General features: G+C 40.1%; 1 protein-coding gene across 3 annotated transcripts in view; it reads left to right on the top strand.

Annotated features, from left to right (window-relative positions):
- The window catches only part of FERMT1 (FERM domain containing kindlin 1), a 50,267-nt gene that overhangs the window by 9,014 nt on the left and 22,477 nt on the right, over window positions 1-18,776 (top strand). For all 3 annotated transcript variants that reach the window (XM_008974822.5, XM_003821357.6, XM_034947044.3), the window contains exons 4-9: window positions 1,378-1,524; window positions 3,486-3,699; window positions 4,060-4,162; window positions 13,861-13,968; window positions 14,459-14,590; window positions 16,503-16,552. In XM_008974822.5, the coding sequence (XP_008973070.2) occupies window positions 1,378-1,524; window positions 3,486-3,699; window positions 4,060-4,162; window positions 13,861-13,968; window positions 14,459-14,590; window positions 16,503-16,552 (754 nt within the window). The remainder of the gene's footprint in view (window positions 1-1,377; window positions 1,525-3,485; window positions 3,700-4,059; window positions 4,163-13,860; window positions 13,969-14,458; window positions 14,591-16,502; window positions 16,553-18,776) is intronic.

Genomic DNA, 18,776 nt, shown 5'->3' with positions numbered 1-18,776 from the left:
TACCTGGAATGATAGCCACTAGTGTAGTTAAAGGTTATCGGCAATTCTGATCAGCAATTATAAATATATTTGATTAATGGGAGAAATGGGGATTATCATAGTTTCAGTTCCCAGAAGAAGACCCTGAGATAAGGATTCAAGTACAAATAGTTTATTTGGGAGGTGATGCCAGGAAATACTGTTGGGGACAGGGAAGTAAGACTGTAAAGAGAAGAGTGTCACCAATCAGGTTACACTTCAGCAGCTGGTGACCCCTGGGAGACAGTGTAGACACAGCCTCAGGGTAAGGATGTTTATGCAGCACCCTGGATCGTCACTGAAGGTTGCTCTTGGGGAGCGTTAATTCCCTGAATGTGTGGGCTGTTGCAGTGCAGACCCTGGTGAGCCATCAGAGCAAAGCCTCTGGCAGAAAGATGCATGGTCTAGATTCCACCAGAAGCCAGGTGTGCTGAAACGGTGAGGACCAAGAAGAAATGGGCAGGGCATGAGGGCGTCGCCACAGGGATAAAATGAGCTGATGGGCAATGTGTAAAAGAAAGACGTTCAAGATCTGTGATCTATAAAGAAAAAAGGAAGCAGGACCTTTGTTGGTTGTTTAAAAAACTGGAAAAAGGAAAGGGAGAGGGAGCAAGGAAGGAAAGTCTATTAGTTCATTTTCATGCTGCTGATAAAGACATATCTGAGACTGGGCAATTTACAAAAGAAAGAAGTTTAATGGACTTACAGTTCCACATGGCTGGGGAGGCCTCACAATCATGGTGGAAGGCAAGGAGGAGCAAGTCACATCTTACATGGATGGCAGCAGGCAAAGAGAGAGCTTGTGCGGGGAAACACCCTATAAAACCATCAGATCTCATGAGACTTATTCACTATGATGAGAACAGCACAGGAAAGACCTGCCCCCATGATTCAATTACCTCCCACTGGGCCCCTCTGACAACACGTGGGAATTCAAGATGAGATTTCGGTGGAGACACATCCAAACAATATCAGGAAGAAAGGGGAGAGGGAGGTAAAGTTGGTGGTAAATAGGTAACAAGAATAGCATAATGCTAGTAATGACTGAAGCTGGGGAGCCCATGAAGGGGACATTATACCATTCCCTTTGCTTTAGATACATTTGAAATATTTTTATAATAATTTTTCTAACTAGAAATTTCACTAGACTGAATCTCCCTCCACTGTTTTCTCCCCCCACCTACTTTGGAGGTCTCTGTTCCCCTTTCCCCTTCTGTTTCTTCAAAAGGGATGCAGTTTAGTCCCATTTACTTTTCAGAAATTTCCTGAGAAATGATTTTAAATGCACAAAATGACCTGAGTCTTAGAAGGAGTTTTCTTTTTACTTTTTCTTCATTTTTAAAAAATATTTATTTCTAGATATTAGAAGATCAGAAGAGCTTTCCTTGTTAAAGCCGTCTGGTGACTATTTTAAGAAGAAGAAGAAAAAAGACAAAAATAATAAGGAACCCATAATTGAAGATATTCTAAACCTGGAGAGTTCTCCAACAGCTTCAGGTTCATCAGGTAAGACTTGTTACAGGTGTTTTGTTGTTTGAACGTACAGTAAAACTCAAGAGAGAAATATATCTCTCCTCCCACCCCCACCAAACAAAGGAGAAATAAAATTGCAGAACTGATGTGATGAGGAAAGGCTATCTAGTTAAGTTTAGAATTAACAGAAATGTGTTTCAGACTTTTTTTCATCAAGCATGTTTAATAACTCATTACTTGAATTGTATATCTGATGTTGCCAATGAATGCAAAATTTTAGTACCACTGACCACAAATTTGGGATAAAAGAGTGATATTTAGAAAAAAGGTAAGTGGCTGGTCACGGTGCCTCATGCCTGTAATCCCAGCACTTTGGGAGGCTGAGGTGGGTGGATCACTTGAGCTCAGAAGTTTGAGACCAGCCTGGGCAATATGGTGAGACCCCATCTCCATTAAAAATACAAAAAAATAAATAAATAAATAACCTGGGCATGGTGCTGCACGCTTGTGGTCCCAGCTACTCAGAAGGCTGAGATGGGAGGATTGCTTGAGCCCTGAGGGTGGAAGTTGCAGTGTGCCAAGATTGTGCCACTGCACTCAGGCTGGGTGACAGAGCAAGACCCTGTCTAAAAAAAAAAAAGAAAAGAAAAAAGATAAGTTAAATCACTCAAATACACTTCTCTCTTCATGATTCTATCATTGTGTGATTCTTTCCTGAATTCAGTTTTTTATGGGGCATGCAAGAGGAGGGCAGGTGAAAATTCTGGAGGAGAAGCATCCTTTTCTTTTTATATCAAAACAATCCAATCTCTAGCTTGCTTGCAAGATTGAGGGCTTTCTTTCTTCATTTTTTGTTTGTTTGTTTTGTTTTGTTTTTTTAGACAGAGTCTCGCTCTGTCCCCCAAGCTGGAGTGCAGTGGCACAATCTTGGCTCATTGCAGCCTCTGCCTCCCGGGCTCAAGTGATTCTCATGCCTCAGCCTCCTGAGTAGCTGGAATTACAGGTGTGCACCATCACACTTGGCTAATTTTTGTATTTTTAGTAGAGACGGGGTTTTGCCATGTTGGCCAGGCTGGTCTCAAACTCCTGGCCTCAAGTGATCCGCCTGCCTCAGCCACCCAAAATGCTGGGATTACAGGCATGAGCCACCACACCCGGCCAAGATTGAGGGCTTTCTTGCATAGTGTATTCCAATGACAAGAACAAATTGTACAAATTAGAGCCAGCTGATTTATAAATCATCAGCCTACTGAATTCTTAAAATTGGCAAGTCCTGCTATTTGTTTAAGGGGCTATCTGAAACATATTGGGTACATGCATTCTATGAGGTCTCCAGTTCTCTAATAGTACCAAGACTCCTACTGAAATAGGAAAACTGTGAATTATTAGAAAAGAGGTGGTCTCCATTAGCCGGGTGTGGTGGCTCATGCCTGTAATTCCAGCTATTCAGGAGGCTGAGACAGGAGAATCACTTGAACCTGGGAGGTTGAGGTTGCAGTGAGCCAGGATCACACCACAGCACTCCAGCCTGGGCGACAGAGTGAGACTCCGTCTAAAAAACAAAAGAAAGAAAAGAGGTGGTCCCCAATGTTTGTCCCTGTTGATTTTTGAAGGCTTTTACATATTTGAGTTCCAAGGATTTTGAGGAGCTGAATTTACAGATAAGACCATTACCTGTGTATTACTAATCTCTGTACCATCATGATCCATATTATTTTTTGGGTTTTGTTTGTTTGTTTGTTTTTTGAGATGAAGTCTTGCTATGTTGCCCTGGCTGGTCTCAAACTCCTAGGCTCAAACAATCCTCCAACCTCAGCCTCCCAAGTAGCTAGGATTATAGATGCGGGCCACAGTGCCCAGCTTGACTTATATTATTTTAAATGGTGCCAAATTTAAAGTCAAAACTCATTTTAGTGTAAGTAATGTTAATATTTTCTTGAAGATTTATATCCCTGGATTCTCATATCATAGTTCTTGCTCCCCCTGCCTTGCAGTAAGTCCTGGTTTATACAGTAAAACGATGACCCCTATATATGACCCCATCAATGGAACACCAGCATCATCCACCATGACTTGGTTCAGTGACAGCCCTTTGACAGAACAAAACTGCAGCATCCTCGCATTCAGCCAACCCCCCCAGTCCCCAGAAGCACTTGCGGATATGTACCAGCCTCGGTCTCTGGTTGATAAAGCCAAGCTCAATGCAGGGTAAGGACATGGCTCCTTTTACTTCTCTCTGAGCTAGTGCTGACACAGTAAGAGATGGGATGTCATGTTTCATTTTCAAGTTGGTAGGCCTAGGGATTGCAAGACTCTGGCTCAAAAACAAAACAAAACAAAGCAAAACAAAATGCTTCAGTGAGCATTTCCTTTGAGCCCTCAGGTCAGTGCTCAGAAAGTGTCAGATTTTGGAGAATTTCAGATTTTCAAATTAGTGATACTCAATCTGTATTACATACCCTGATTTTGTTCAAGGATATATATATATGTAGTATATATGACATAATAATATAATGGATATATATGTAAAATTGACTGGCTTCTAAAACTCATGCTGTTGTTTTCTAGTTGGCTAGACTCCTCACGCTCCCTTATGGAACAAGGCATCCAAGAGGATGAGCAGCTGCTCTTACGATTTAAATATTATTCTTTCTTCGACTTGAATCCTAAAGTAAGCAACTTTTTCTCTTTTGTCTTTCCCTTTTTAATATGAATGCATGAAAGGATAAAATGGAGGCATTTGCTTATGAAAATTAGGATGAATTTATTTGTGTGATCGCCTGTTTAGCCCTGTAGGGTGAGACTGATACATGGACCCTGCTCTGTCACACAGGCTGGAGTGCAGTGGCATGATCTTGGCTGACTGCAACCTCCACCTCCCAGGTTCCAGCGACTCTTTTGCCTCAGCCTCCTGAGTAGCTGGAACTACAGGCTCATGCAACCATGCCCAGCTAATTTTTATATTTTTAGTAAAGACGGGGTTTCACTATATTGGCCAGGTTGGTCTCGAACTACTGACCTCATGATCCTCCCACCTCGGCCTCCCAAAGTGCTGGGATTACAGGCATGAGCCATCGCATCTGGCCAGAACTGAAGTTCTTAATGCTGAGGAAGGAAAGGAGTTGTCAGAGGTCAGGTTTAAAGGCAGGTTCCCATGAACAAACTAGGATCACAAGATGGTGCACACAGGACTCCGCACTCTAGTGCTTGCTTACTCTTTGGAACTGAGGGAAAGGGATCATCTATGTAATGCCTTTTTCTCGCCTGGTCACCCAGCTGGTCACCAATTCTGTTTTCACTGCACATCTCCCCCTGAAGTCTATTAGAATAACAAATGGGGGGGAGACAAGTCCTTTGAACTTCTGCCTCTTCCTTGCTCCTGATGAGCCTGTTTGAAGAGCTGAGAGTCAGCGGTACAATGGCCCAGTGTCGACGATATAAACTGGATGACTAGTCCTCTGAGTGCGCAGGGTCACTGTGTTGCATGCTCCCATCACTGTTTTGTGCCTGTTGCTCTTTTCCATTTACTGCCAGACACTTGGAGGAGCTTGCCTTGGTCAGCCTTTCTGTACAGACCCTTTCTCATCTACACCAGCATTTCCACCTCTTGTAAGAGGCACTGTCTTCTCCTTGGTCCTGACTTTAGGTCCGGTCTGCAAAGGCTCACCTCAGCTTCCACTGTTTCCCCAACTGGCATCTTCAAAACAAACCTTGTCCCTTGTCATTTCTAAGGAGAGGTTCCTGCTCAGTCCTTGATTTTTATCCTGTGGACCAAGCTTGTGTCTGGAATGCATAAGTGAATCATGGCAAAAGGGCAAATTTTGGCTTTTCTTCGATAAAATCTCCAGGAGAAATTACTGTACTGCTTCTCCTACGCAATTGGCTTGGCTTTTTTTTAACTCTACTGTGAATTTGCAACTGTCCAGGTTTTTTGTTTTCGTTTTTGTTTTTTCATTGCCTGCTAAAACCAAATCCATACTTTTTTGTGATTTTATTTTTAAGCCTCATTCATGACTCAACTTTAGCATTTCCTTGCTTAACTCTTAATTTAAGCTATCTTGTTGTATGCCATCTATTCTAATAAACTGCCTTACATTTTTTTCTGAAAATAGATAACACATACATAAAATATGCCCATGCATTTTCCAGTTACTAAGTCAGTAATTTGGTTCCATCTTATCTATTCAAATCTGTGCCCCATCTGTTGTTTGTTTGTGTGTTTATTTATTGAGCAACTACTCTAGGCCAAGAACTAAGCTGGGTACTGAGAACTCAAAACTGTTGTATATTAAAATAATGTTTTCAAATTAATGAGATAAAATACATAGGACTACAAAATGAAACAGTTACATTAAACTGTAGTAGCCAAACCCTTTTTGAAAATGTATATAGTAATATATTTTTAGTTAATTGAATAAAGAAGATTTGTAGTTCTCATAACCACCATAATTTCAAAGTAGTGATGTGGGTGAGCCTTGCTTGAAGACAGCAGCAACAACTGGCATACAGAAGGAACAAAATCTTGATTCTGGTGGTCACAGAGTGACAAGTACTCTGCAATGCTGTGGTTTAGCATCCTGAGAGGAAATGCTAAATTTCCATTCGAAGTCGATGCAATTGGAGAGGTTGTGTTTCCTCATACAAGCTTGTGGACCACCTGATAATCAAACTTCCAAATCCGAGAACCCCAGAATCAGAACCCTGCTCTGAGACCACATTCAGGTTCCACTCTTTCCAGAAAGGAGCTTTTCTCTACTCTCGGTCACATGGGCCTTTGCCTTCTCTGAACCACAGCTGAGTACTGTACAATTTCAGGACTCACGCCTCTAATCACACCACATCTGTGGATTTTTTTCTACAAATAGACAATCAAGTCCTTGGAGACAGAGACCGCATCTGGTACTTTCTTTGCCCCTCACCCCACACGCTGTGAGTCAGGCTTTCCCAGTTCAGGCACCTGATGGATGATAGGATCACTCAGCCCAAGGACTCATAGGGTCCTTGGGGACCCTTCCAGCAGTTTCTTTGCCAAGAGACTCCCCCATTCAATCCCTTGCTTCAGAACTAAGCTTGAGCTAATAAGAATGCAGCTGAGTCATCTGCCCCCTGAAAAACCATTAGGAACATGTAAGTGACTTCACAGTCAAATAAGCCAGATAATGGCAGATCATTGGTATAAATATAGAGGATCAGGGTTACATATGTATTTGTCTAAAAAGTGGAAGAAATCAAACGAATCGTACTCCAGAAGGGGACAAGGACACTGAAGCTGAGGGTCACAAGGGCTGTTGTCTCTGGCTGTTTGGCCTCCAGCCTCTGCCCGTTTAATTGGTGAGGAGCTCCCTCTTAGCCTAAAAAGTGAAACCTATTTGAATCTAACAGCCACACAGAAACTGTCAACCCAAAGGTGACAGGAAGACTCAGGATAGTGGGACATGGCATTGGAGGACACTGTGAGCCTCAACCACTTTAGTACTTATGGCAGTATTCCCTTCCCCCTCTCTTAAAATTATGAGTGCTATAGATAAAATCAAGTTTAAGACTCCTACTCTGTGCTGCATAAATAGGGGGATATAGAAATTTAAGATGTAATTTGTGTTCTCGTGGCAGCTATAATCAAATCTAAGAAGAAGAAAGAGCACCCATGAAGTCACTGCAAATTTACAAGGCACCCTACAAGTAGAAACTAAAATCTACAGTGAGGACTAGGGAGCTTCTCTGGCTTTCAGAGAGATTCATACTGGCCACAGGTCCTTAGTAACAGGCGCTGATTAATCAGATATGTAAAATGCTAGAATTCAACATTTCAAAAATAATAGACTCAGCCGGGCACAGGGGCTCATGCCTGTAATCACAGTACTTTGGGAGGCTGAGGCGGGTGGATCGCCTGAGGTTAGAAGTTCGAGACTAGCCTGGCCAACATGGTGAAACCCCATCTCTACTAAAAATACAAAAATTAGCCAGGCACGGTGGCATGTGCCTGCAATCCCAGCTACTTGGGAGAACGAGGCAGGAGAATCACTTGAACCCGGGAAGCAGAGGTTGCAGTGAGCCGAGATCACACGCTGTTGCACTACAGCCTGGGCAATGAGAGCAAAACTCTGTCTCAAAAAATAAATAAATAAAATAATAATAATAATAATAGACTCAAAAAATGAAAAATCCAGAAAAGATTGGTACATTTTAATAAAAAATGAAAATTTTACATCTGGCCAAAAAAAAAAAAAAAAAACTATAACAAAGTAAAAGTCTTTACAACACATACTACAAACAAAAGATGAATTTCTCTAATATGTAAAGAGCTCCTAAAAATCAGTAATAAGAAGACCAACAACCCAGTAGACTAATGAGCAAAGGATGTAAATATATAGTTCATAGAAAATGAACTACAATGCTTTACAGTGGCAAAGATCAAAAAGTTTCACATACTATCTTGGCAAGAGTGTCAGGAAATGGGCTCTGTCATAGACTGCTTGCAGGTCAAAGTATAAATTAGTCTATAGAGGGCAATTTGGCAGTATCAGAATTACAGTTCTACATAGCTTTGATTCAGCAAATCCACTCCTAGGTGTTTATAGCACAGTTATACTCACACATGCAAACTGACATGTAGGTATACAAGGGCGGTTATTATATTGTTTTAGGAAAAGACTGGAAACCACCTAAATGTCCATAGCTACAGAATTGGTTAAATACATTATGATACATTCACACCATATTGTTTTTAAAAAAAAATGAATCAGCTCTTTTTTGATATGAAACAGACTCCAGGTGCATTATTAAAAGATGCAAAACAGCCCATAGAGAAACTACCATTTCCAGGGAACAAGGTAGAGAGGGGGACTAACTTTTTATTGAACACTCTTTTGTCCTTTTCAAATTCATTCATAATAAATTCATTTATCATATACTCTTTTGCCCCTTTTTAAATGTGTTCAAAATTTGTGAATTAAAAAAACACACATTTTAGAACTCTGATAGTTCATAGTATTTTAGTGTTCAGTACAGGAAAAGCACATCTGTTCTAAAAAGAGGCTTGGAAGATACTGAAAGCTGCTCCTGGGCCAATAGAGAATCTTAAGTAATTAGATCTAAATAGTAACCCCTTCTTAAGAAAGAGCAAGAAAACTATGCTAAGTAGGTTTTGTTATTTATTTTTATTGTTGGTTGTTGGAATGATGGACGAGGGTGGAGGGTTTACTGAACTGACTAGACAGGGAGAAACGGATTCAAGGAGTGAAGGAGTGGAGAGGTGGCAGAACCCATGTGGTTTCCAGCTTGAGGTTTCTAGTTTCTTTTCTTTTCTTTCTTTTTTTTTTTTTTTTTTTTTTTGAGACACAGTTTCACTCTGTCACCTAGGCTGGGGTGCAGTGGCACGATCTTGGCTCAATGCAACCTCTGCCTCCCAGGTTCAAGCGATTCTCCTGCCTCAGCCTCCCGAGTAGCTGGGACTACAGGCATGCACCACCACGCCCAGCTAATTTTTGTATTTTTAGTAGAGATGGGGTTTCACCATGTTGGCCAGGCTGGTCCCAAACTCCTGACCTCAAGAGATCCTCCTGCCTCAGCCTCCCAAAGTGCTGGGATTACAGGCTTGAGCCACCGTGCCCATCTCTATTTTCAATTAAGCAAAGAAAAGGGCCAAGGAGAGGGTATGAGTAGCCAACCCCACCAAGGAAAAAATTTGTTTCTAAGTCACTGGAGAACCCACTGAAAGAGTTCTCGGGGTGGGGGTATTGGGGGCAAGTCCTATAGGATGCCTGTTAATGACCTGTGAAAGATCTGGAACATTGTGATGCAGCATTGTCTCTGGAGAAATAGGAACAGGCCTCCAGAGAGGGAACTCCCAGCTACTAGGGAGGCTGAGGCAGGAGTATTGCTGGAGCCCAGGAGTTCGAGGCTGCAGTGAGCTATGATTGCACCACTGCACTACACCCTGCATGACAGGGTGAGACCCTGCCTCTAAAAAACAGTAGGCGGATGGTTAAGATGGTAAATATTATGTTACATATATTTTACCACAATTAAATTAATTTTTTAAAACTCAAACATAGGGCGGGCACAGTGGTTCACGCCTGTAATCCCAGCACTTTGGGAGGCTGGGGCAGGTGGATTGCCTGAGGTCGGGAGTTTGAGACCAGCCTTGGCAGCATGGTGAAATCCTGTCTCTACTAAAAATACAAAAAAAATCAGCGGAGCATGGAGGCGGGCTCGTGTAATCCCAGCTACTCGGGAAGCTGAGGCAGGAGAATCACTTGAACCTGGGAGGCAGAGGTTGCAGTGAGCTGAGATCACGCCATTGCACTCCAGCCTGGGCAACAGAGCAAGACTCCATCTCAAAAATAAATAAACAAACAAACATAATAAGAAAGAAATTATTTAGAGTAAAAATGGAAAACAGTTCTGTATCATGACCATTCTCCTAAGAGGCAGCCACAGTTAGCTTCATGACCAACCATCCTTGCAGACTTTTTTAGACATGTTTACAAACATATTTTTGAATAGATTTTCAAGACTTTGTGTTCCCTAGATAAGTAGGATCATTTGTTTTCTCTGTAGCTTGCTTCTTTTTACTTCATAACATATCATGGCTATCTTTCATGTCAGTATAAGTAAGTCAGACTCACTTTTTTTAACCACTGAAAAAAAATCAAAGGAAAGGCTAAACTGTAGTTTATCAGGACCTAAGTGTGCTGAACATTCCTGTAAAAGTATCTCGCAAGTGCTTGCATTTCTTTGGAACAGTAACACTGGATGTGCTTATCAAAGGCCAAAATGATACTAAAAGCTTTATATCACCAAATTACCTTTCTACTAACGGCATTTGTGAAAGGGCTGATATCCCCACATCCTCACCAACATCAAACATTATCAGTATTTGTAACGTAGGTAGATGTGATAGGAAAATGGAAATTAGGTCATCTTGTTTTAGTTTGAATTCTCTAGTAATTAGTGAGATTGAGCATCTTTTCCAATGTTTTTATGGCCATTTTGCTTTCTTCTGTGAATTACCTGTTTATATATTTGCCACAAACTCTATTAAATTATTTATATTTTTCATATGATTTATAGGAGTGCTGTGTATATGATGGACATCATTTTTTATATTACAAATTTTTTAAATTATTCAAATATTTCAAATATTTTTTCAATCTGTATCCTATATTTTATAAATTTGTAACCTTCTTTAGGATATTTTTTACCATTAAAAATGTTTAATTTTAGGTTGTCAAGTCAGCCTTATGCATCACAACTTTTAGGCCTCTTGTCTTGCTGAGAATAGACTTCCCCATTTAAAGATTACAGAAAGTATTCCCTCATGTGTCCATCTAATAATAGTCATGGTTTTTCTGTTTAGCTGTTTTATAATAGCTTTTTGAGATATAATTTACATGCCATACATTTACCTGTTTAATATGTACAATTCAGTGGTTTTTAGTATATTCAGAGTTGTGCAACCATTAACCACCATCTAATTTCAGAACATTTTCATCACCGCAGTAAGAAACTCCATACCCATTAGCAATCACTCCCCAGTTCCCTCCTACCCTCCCAGCCCTGAGTAATCATCAGTCTGTTTTCTGTCTCTGTGGATTTGCCTATTCTGGAAACTTCCTATAAGTGGAATTACACAAAATGTGGTACTTTATGAATAATTTTTTTCACTTAGCATAGTATTTTCAGCATTCATTCATTCATTCCTATTGTAGCATGTATCATATTTTATGTCTTTTTAATGCTAACTAATATTTCCTTGTTTTTGTATACTACATTCATTCATCAATCAATGAACATTTGGATTGTTTTCACTGTTTGACTATTATGAATAATACTGCCATGAATATTCATGTATACATTTGGGATTTTTTTCTTTGATTTTTTTATTGTAAAATATACATAATATTTATCATTTTAACCATTTTTAGATGTACAATTCAGTAGCATTAAGGATAGTCACAGTGTTGTGCAACTATTACCACTATCCATTTTCTCTCTTTTTTTTTTTTTCTGAGATAGTCTCTCTCTGTCACCCAGGCTGTGATCATAGCTCCCTGCAGCCTCAAACTCCTGGGCTTAAGCAATCCTCCCACCTCAGCCTCCTGAGTAGCTGGAACAAGTGCATGCCACCATGCCTGGATAATTTTTTTTTTTTTTTTGTAGAAACAGTGACTCATCATGTTGCCTAGGGTGGTCTTGAATTCCTGGCCTCAGGCAATCCTCCTGCCTCAACCTCCCAAGTCGCTGGGACTATTGGCAAGAGCCACTTTTTTAAAAAAATAGAGACAAGAGTCTTGCTACATTGCCCAGGTTGGGCCACTGTCCATTTTCAAAACTTTCTTACCATCCCCAAAAGAAAGTCTGTACCCGTTAAACAATAATTCTCCATTGCCTTCTCTCTTTTGCCCCTGGTAACCTCTATTCTACTTTCTGTCTCTATGAATTTGCCTATTCTAGATAGTTTATATGAGTGAAGTCATCCAGTATTTGTTTTTTTTGTATTTGGCTTATTTCACTTAGCATAGCATCTTCAAGCTTCATTCATATTGTATCAAGTATCAGAATTTAATTCCTTTTATTTTTTTTTTTTTTCGAGACAGTCTCACTCTTGTTGCCCAGGCTAGAGTGCAGTGGTGCAATCTCGGCTCACTGAAACCTCTGCCTCCCAGGTTCAAGTGATTCTCCCACCTCACCCTCCCCCAAGTAGCTGGGATTACATGCACCTGCCACCATGCCCGGCTAATTTTTGTATTTTTAGTAGAGACGAGGTTTCACCATGTTGGCCAGGCGGGTCTCAAACTCCTGACCTCAAGTGATCTGCCCACCTGTGCCTCCCAAAGTGCTGGGATTACAGGTGTGAGCCACCGTGCCCAGCCAGAATTTCATTCCTTTTTAAGGCTGAATAGCGTTCTATTGTATGTGTACAGCACATTTTATTTATCCATTCTGCTGTTGATGTACATCTGGGCTGTTTCTACCTTTTGGCTGTTATGAATATTGTTGCTGTAAACATTGTTGTACAAGTATGTGTTTGGATGCCACTTTCAGTTTGTTTGGGTGTACAGCTAGGAGTAGGATTGATGGATTATATTCTATGTTTAACTTTTTAAAGAACTGCCAAACTTTTCTACAGAGGCTGCATCATTTTACACCTAGCAGTGCACAAGGGCTCCAATTTCTCCACAGCCTCACCAACACTGGTTATTACCTGTCTTTTAGATAAGAGCCATTCTAGTAGGTGTGAAGTAGTATCTTATTGTGGTTTTATATGTTTAAATTATTTAATCCATCTGTAATTTATATTTTTGGATAGTGTAAAGTTATTTTTTTGTTTCAATTTGTGTTCCAAGTGGCTAGGCATTTTCAACACTGTTTATAGTGTTGAATTCTTCCTTCCCCTGCTGGTGTAAAATGTCATTTTTATATTTTAATATAAAATTAATATTTTATATTAAATTTATATACATATATAAGTCTGTTTCTAGATAAGGCTTTATTGATACTTTATCAATCGCTACACCAGTACCATACCATTTTAATTACTGCAACTTTATAATAGGTTTTAATATCTGGGAGGAGAAGTGCTTTACTCAACATTGTTCTTTTTCAATTTCTTGGCAATATTTGAACATTATGTCTTCCACCAGCCTCGACTTGAGAATCAGCTTGTATAAAGTTTCATTAAAAAAATCCTATCGGATTCTGCTTGGGATTGCACTGGGCTTGCAGATCAGCATGGGGGTCCCTTCTATTACACTGTTTACTTATTACACTGTTTATCATATAAACCATTTTTACTATCTATTACTACCAATATGTAGTAATAAAAGAGAGAGAAAATAATGGAATCAAATTTGGGTTGTGAAGAAGCAGCAGCAGCCCTGGAAGTAAAATGGGCCAGAGGGCCAGGCGCAGTGGCTCACGCCTGGAATTCCAGCACTTTGTGGGGCTGAGATGGGTAGGTCGTTTGAGCACAGGAGTTCGAGACCGGCCTGGGCAACATGGCAAAACCATCTCTACAAAAAAATACAAACATTAGCCAGGTGTGGTGGCACATGCCTGTAGTCCCAGCTACTTGGGAGGCTGGGGCACAAGAATTGCATGAACCCAGGAGGCGGACGTTGCAGTGAGCCAAGATTGCACTACTGTACTCCAGCCTAGGCGACAGAGTGAGACCCTGTCTCAAAAAAATAAAAACTTAAAAAAAAAAAAGGGCTGAGTATATGGCACAATAGAAGTATTCCTTTCATTTACCTGAGCTGAAGTTTGCTGCATCTGATTAACAGAGAATGGCCTCAGTTGTTTCAGAATCTTTGTATTGTGGGATATAGATATACCTCATTACACACCCACCTCTGTTTTTGTCTCTAGTATGATGCTGTCCGAATAAACCAACTCTATGAACAAGCCAGGTGGGCCATTCTCTTAGAAGAAATTGATTGCACAGAGGAAGAAATGTTGATCTTTGCAGCTCTACAGGTATGGGAACTTCAGTACCTTTTCTCTGGAAGGAGACAAACCAAGTTTGTTCTGCTTGAAGTTTCATATGCTTCATACTAGTTTTTTTTTGTTCTTTGAAGAAATATCTGAAAATAAGGAGAGCAATTGTTTTCTGTATTTTTTATTTTGCTTTCTTCTTCAGACCAGAACAAATTTTTAATTTAAAATGCTCCTCATAATCCACACACGCTCACATCCTCTGTAAGACACTAGTCTTGCAATTATTATCTCTTCCCTACTGTGAGCACAATCAGTGATGAGAAAGAGCCAGTTGTAACATGACTAACCATGAACCTCAGAACAATTCAGGTTAAAATGTCATTTTCCCCACACGGGAAGGAGACCTGTGTTTAGGAGATGTTCGGTATTCCAAGGGAATAGTCCTCAAAGAAAAAGATGGCTAATGGATTCATTTATATTTATAACATTTCTGTTTATAACATTTCTAAAACCTCTGTTTTCATTTTAGTACCACATTAGCAAACTGTCGTTGTCTGCTGAAACACAGGATTTTACAGGCGAGTCCGAGGTTGATGAAATAGAAGCGGCGCTTTCTAATTTGGAAGTAACCCTAGAAGGTGGAAAAGCAGACAGCCTTTTGGTATGAACTTTTTCTGATCACCCAGAACTGTGGCTTTCTTCTGATTGACAAGTATAAATGAACTTTTCTTTATTAGAAGAGAATATTTCATCTGATTTTGAAAAAAAAAAAAAAAAAAGATGCTCTTCACCTAACAAGCTTCAACCTAGTGAACTAACTTTTCATGGGTTAGCTCCACAAGGAACTATATTTTCATCTCTACTAATGACAATACTTTTGTGTTATATTTCTTCCTAGAGATAAGTTGGCATGGTGTGAAGGAGCCACTGCTGAGGGCTCCACTTCACTAGCATGGAATGTGGACTTGGTCCCTAAACTTAAGTCTAGAAAATACCACCCTGTCTATTACATGGAGCAGCTGTGAGAATAGAATAAAGAAAATTGTTTCCTTTTTTCTTTTTTCTGAGACAAGCAGTAGTGCAATCAAGGCTTACTGCAGCCTCAGCCTCCTGGGCTCAAGCAGTCCTCCCATCTCAGCCTCCTGAGTAGCTGGGACTACAGACACACACTACTGTGCCTGCCTAATTTTTGTATTTTTTGTAGAGACAAGGTTTGCCATATTCCCCAGGCTAGTCTCTAACTCCAGGGCTCAAGTGACTCTCCCACCTCAGCATCCCAAAGTGTTGAGATTACAGGCATGAGCCACTGTGACCGGCCAAGAAATTTCTTTACAGATAAAAACCTTATTTCTATTTACTTTGTCATCCATTTCAACTAGACAAACTTGACCAAAGTTGTGGCCTTTTTCTGGAACATTGCAAAAAGTTTCTGAATGCTTTTGACTTCAGGAGACAAACAAAAACCCTCCAATAAAACAAAGAAAACTGTTTTGTCATCTCTTTCTCCTTATCCATGAAAGGTGAATGTCAGCTTTATAACTGAAATGCCCCTCCTGTTTAATTCACTCATGAGGTGCCACACTTTTGTTTAACTTCGGCCATGGGAATAATTATTAATCACATTGAACCAGAGAGGTGGGTCCACCATAATTAGATGTAAGCAGTAATCATGGATTAGAATTAGTTACTATATTCTTCTGCATTCAATGTATGTTCTCTTATCATTAAATGTCCTAAAATAAGAAATTGGTCTCATTCAGGAGCAAATACTTCGTGCAAACTAAACGCCAAGATTCTGTAGAGATGCAGGGCCCTGTGTCACGTTTATAGAAGACATAGGCCCCATGAACTTGGAGTTCTCTGTTGTCTACTTTCTCCGCTGAATAAATACAACAGGAAAGTAATTCTTTTTAGAATAAATAAAAAGTTATGTCCTCCCTCCCTTAATAGTTTTACGTGATGCTAACAATAGGCTTTTCAGTTTGAAAACAGGCACCAGCCTACGTTACAGAATGAACTTTGAACAAGGTTCACTTTGAAAGTTTAATCAGTGACCTAGGTGTAGCAGGAGTTACCCACTCTAATATAAAAATTATAAAATCTTTTGTTTGCATATAAAAGTAGTCATTTCTAATTCAGATTTTTAACTTGAATGATAGTTATAGGGAGTACTTGATCCACTTTTTCATTTTTTTCATCTCGTTTTTCATTTTTGTAATCTATGACACAAACAGAAAAGTGAAAAATACACATATGTACAGCTTAACAAATTAGTATTCAATTGTCACCCAAGTCACCACCGAAATCAAGAAACAGAACTTTGCCAGCCACCTAGGGGACCTCAACAGGGCCCCCATTCTCCTCCCAACCCTCCTTACTCCCACACCCAGTTAACTATCAGAAATGTAGCGAGTGTAACTGAAGAACTGAGTTTTTCATTTTATTTAATTTGAATTAATTCAAATTTAAATAGGCACATATAGCAAGGGACTGCCATATTAGACAGTGCAGGTTGAGTATCAGCATCACTTATGAAGTTCCTGCTTTTGAAACATTATTTGTTTTTTTCTTAGGAGGACATTACTGATATCCCTAAACTTGCAGATAATCTCAAATTATTTAGGTAAGTAAACTTTTATGGGGAAAAGGAGTTACTCATAACAAAGTCTTGAAGATAAAGAGTGCAGGAGTTTAAATTGTATATCCCTGAGGCAGGTTCATGGTTCAAAGGTAAAATGTGCGCTTTGCCATCAGACAAACAACGGGTTGAGTCGTAGCTCTACCACACACACCAGCTAGGTGACCTTGAGCAATATATTATGTCTCTGAGCCTCCATTTTCCAATCTATAAAATGGGAATATACCTCCCCTTGGGCTTGTTGGGAGGATTCAATGAAATAATGCATATGAAGCACTGAGCGTGGTACCTGGTTCATAGTACATGCTCAGTGAATGGCAGCGTGAACCCTCAGTGAATGGCTGGGTTCACATCAGCAATAATAAACACATCCGCCATACTAGAGCTTCTAGTAGGTTCCATCTGGGAGGCTCAGTACGCTGATACCATTTGAAGGCTTATAATTTAAAAGCCATTTCTCTCTAGAACTTTGATCCTGGGCTTACAGAGAGTAGTCACCTTAGTTTATCTACCTGTTTAAGTACTTTTGATAAACTCCCCGATCACCTCAGGTTGACCTGAAACTGCTAAAAAGGCAGAGAAGAAGTTTTATTTTTTCATGGAAATAATGGACTGCCACCTCTGCAATGGTGCCAGGGTATGTTAGGATGAAAGAGACAAGGCTCTTTGAAGTCCTGTCAGTTCCTTATTTCACTTTATGGTTTGTTGACTTTTCTTAACCAACGGGCACTTCACTGGGGCAGTTGGCTTTAAAGGAAACACAAGTTGCTTTTGATAACACATGATGCAAAGAAAGAATTAGAAAGAATGAACAATGAAGCAGGTATAAATGACAAACAAGTGTCCAAAGGTAACAATATTTGTCACTGGGTTTCTACAGGTTTGGCTTTGGGGATTTCTTACTGTGATTGTAGGATGTGGTCGCAAACAATAGGGTCATTCTTTTTTTTTCTTCTTCTTCTTTTTTTGAGACAGAGTCTCACTCTATTACCCAGGCTAGAGTGCAATGGTGTGATCTCAGCTCACTGCAACCTCCACCTCCTGGGTTGAAGCAATTCTCCCGCCTCAGCCTCCCGAGTAGCTGGGATTACAGGTGCCCATCATCACGCCTGGCTACATTTTGTATTTTTGTAGAGACAGGGTTTCACCATGTTGGCCAGGCTGGTTTTGAACTCCCGACCTCAGGTGATCCGCCTGCCTCGGCCTCCCAAAGTGCTGGGATTACAGGCGTGAGCCACCACGCCCGGTCAGGGTCATTCATTTAACTTCCCTGGCATAAATGGTTGTAACCACATTTCACTCATATTGTTATAATCAGAGCTACAGGAAAAAAGTAACAATTTGAATCCACAAATACATCTTAATAAAGTATTCATAATTGTTCCACAAAAAAATGAGTTGCCACATTCTCTGTAGAGGGCAAATCAAGCCCTTCACAAACCAAATGGTGACTGTAGCCTTCCCATAGATGTTTCTGATGAAGAAAGTGATTCTGGAGTTGAATCCATATCACTTATGCTACCCTGAACTGTCACAGGCTTTCGGTGTGACTTATACTCTCAGAATTGCCCTCATATTTGGCCAGTGGATACTATCTAAGGTCTCAAGATGTTGCATTGAATATATAATATAGTCCATGGAAAGAAGAAACAAATGAAGGAAGGAGAGAGAGCTCGTAGGAGGGAAGAGGGGAGAGAGATTCGAGAGTGGAACTCTATTCCTGGTAGGGTGGGACCTCTGACAGGCCCTTCATTTCCCTAGACCTCCTTTCCTCATCAGTACTAAGAGCATTGAACTAATCCTTTGATTTTTAAGTTTTTTCTATTACAGTGAAGCTCTTTTCTTATTTAAAAAAATCTATTAAATTTATGATATAAATAATGGACTTCAGTTTCTAGCAACAGGGTATCAGCTCTAATGCAAACTCTTATCTTGCTATGAATACATATGCATGCTAGATAAAATAAAAGAATTATAAATACAGAATTAATCATGAAGTGAAACAGAAATGCCAACTTACAGGAAATGAGGCAGGAATCTAGTTCTACAAACGCAGCATCAGCCACACAGAGGAATTTAGAGAATAGAGACAGGTTGTCATGGTTTGAGGCTAGGATTTTAATTCCCATGTAGGGATAGAAGATGAACCTTTCAGTCCTGTGTGAAGCAGGAAGTGAGAACTGAAGCGCCTGCCTAAAGGTGGAAATGA

Source organism: Pan paniscus, chromosome 21 (genome assembly GCF_029289425.2).
Source record: "Pan paniscus chromosome 21, NHGRI_mPanPan1-v2.0_pri, whole genome shotgun sequence".
Lineage (NCBI taxonomy): Eukaryota > Metazoa > Chordata > Mammalia > Primates > Hominidae > Pan > Pan paniscus.
Note: the sequence above shows the minus strand (reverse complement) of the source record. Positions and strands in the feature narration are given on the sequence as shown.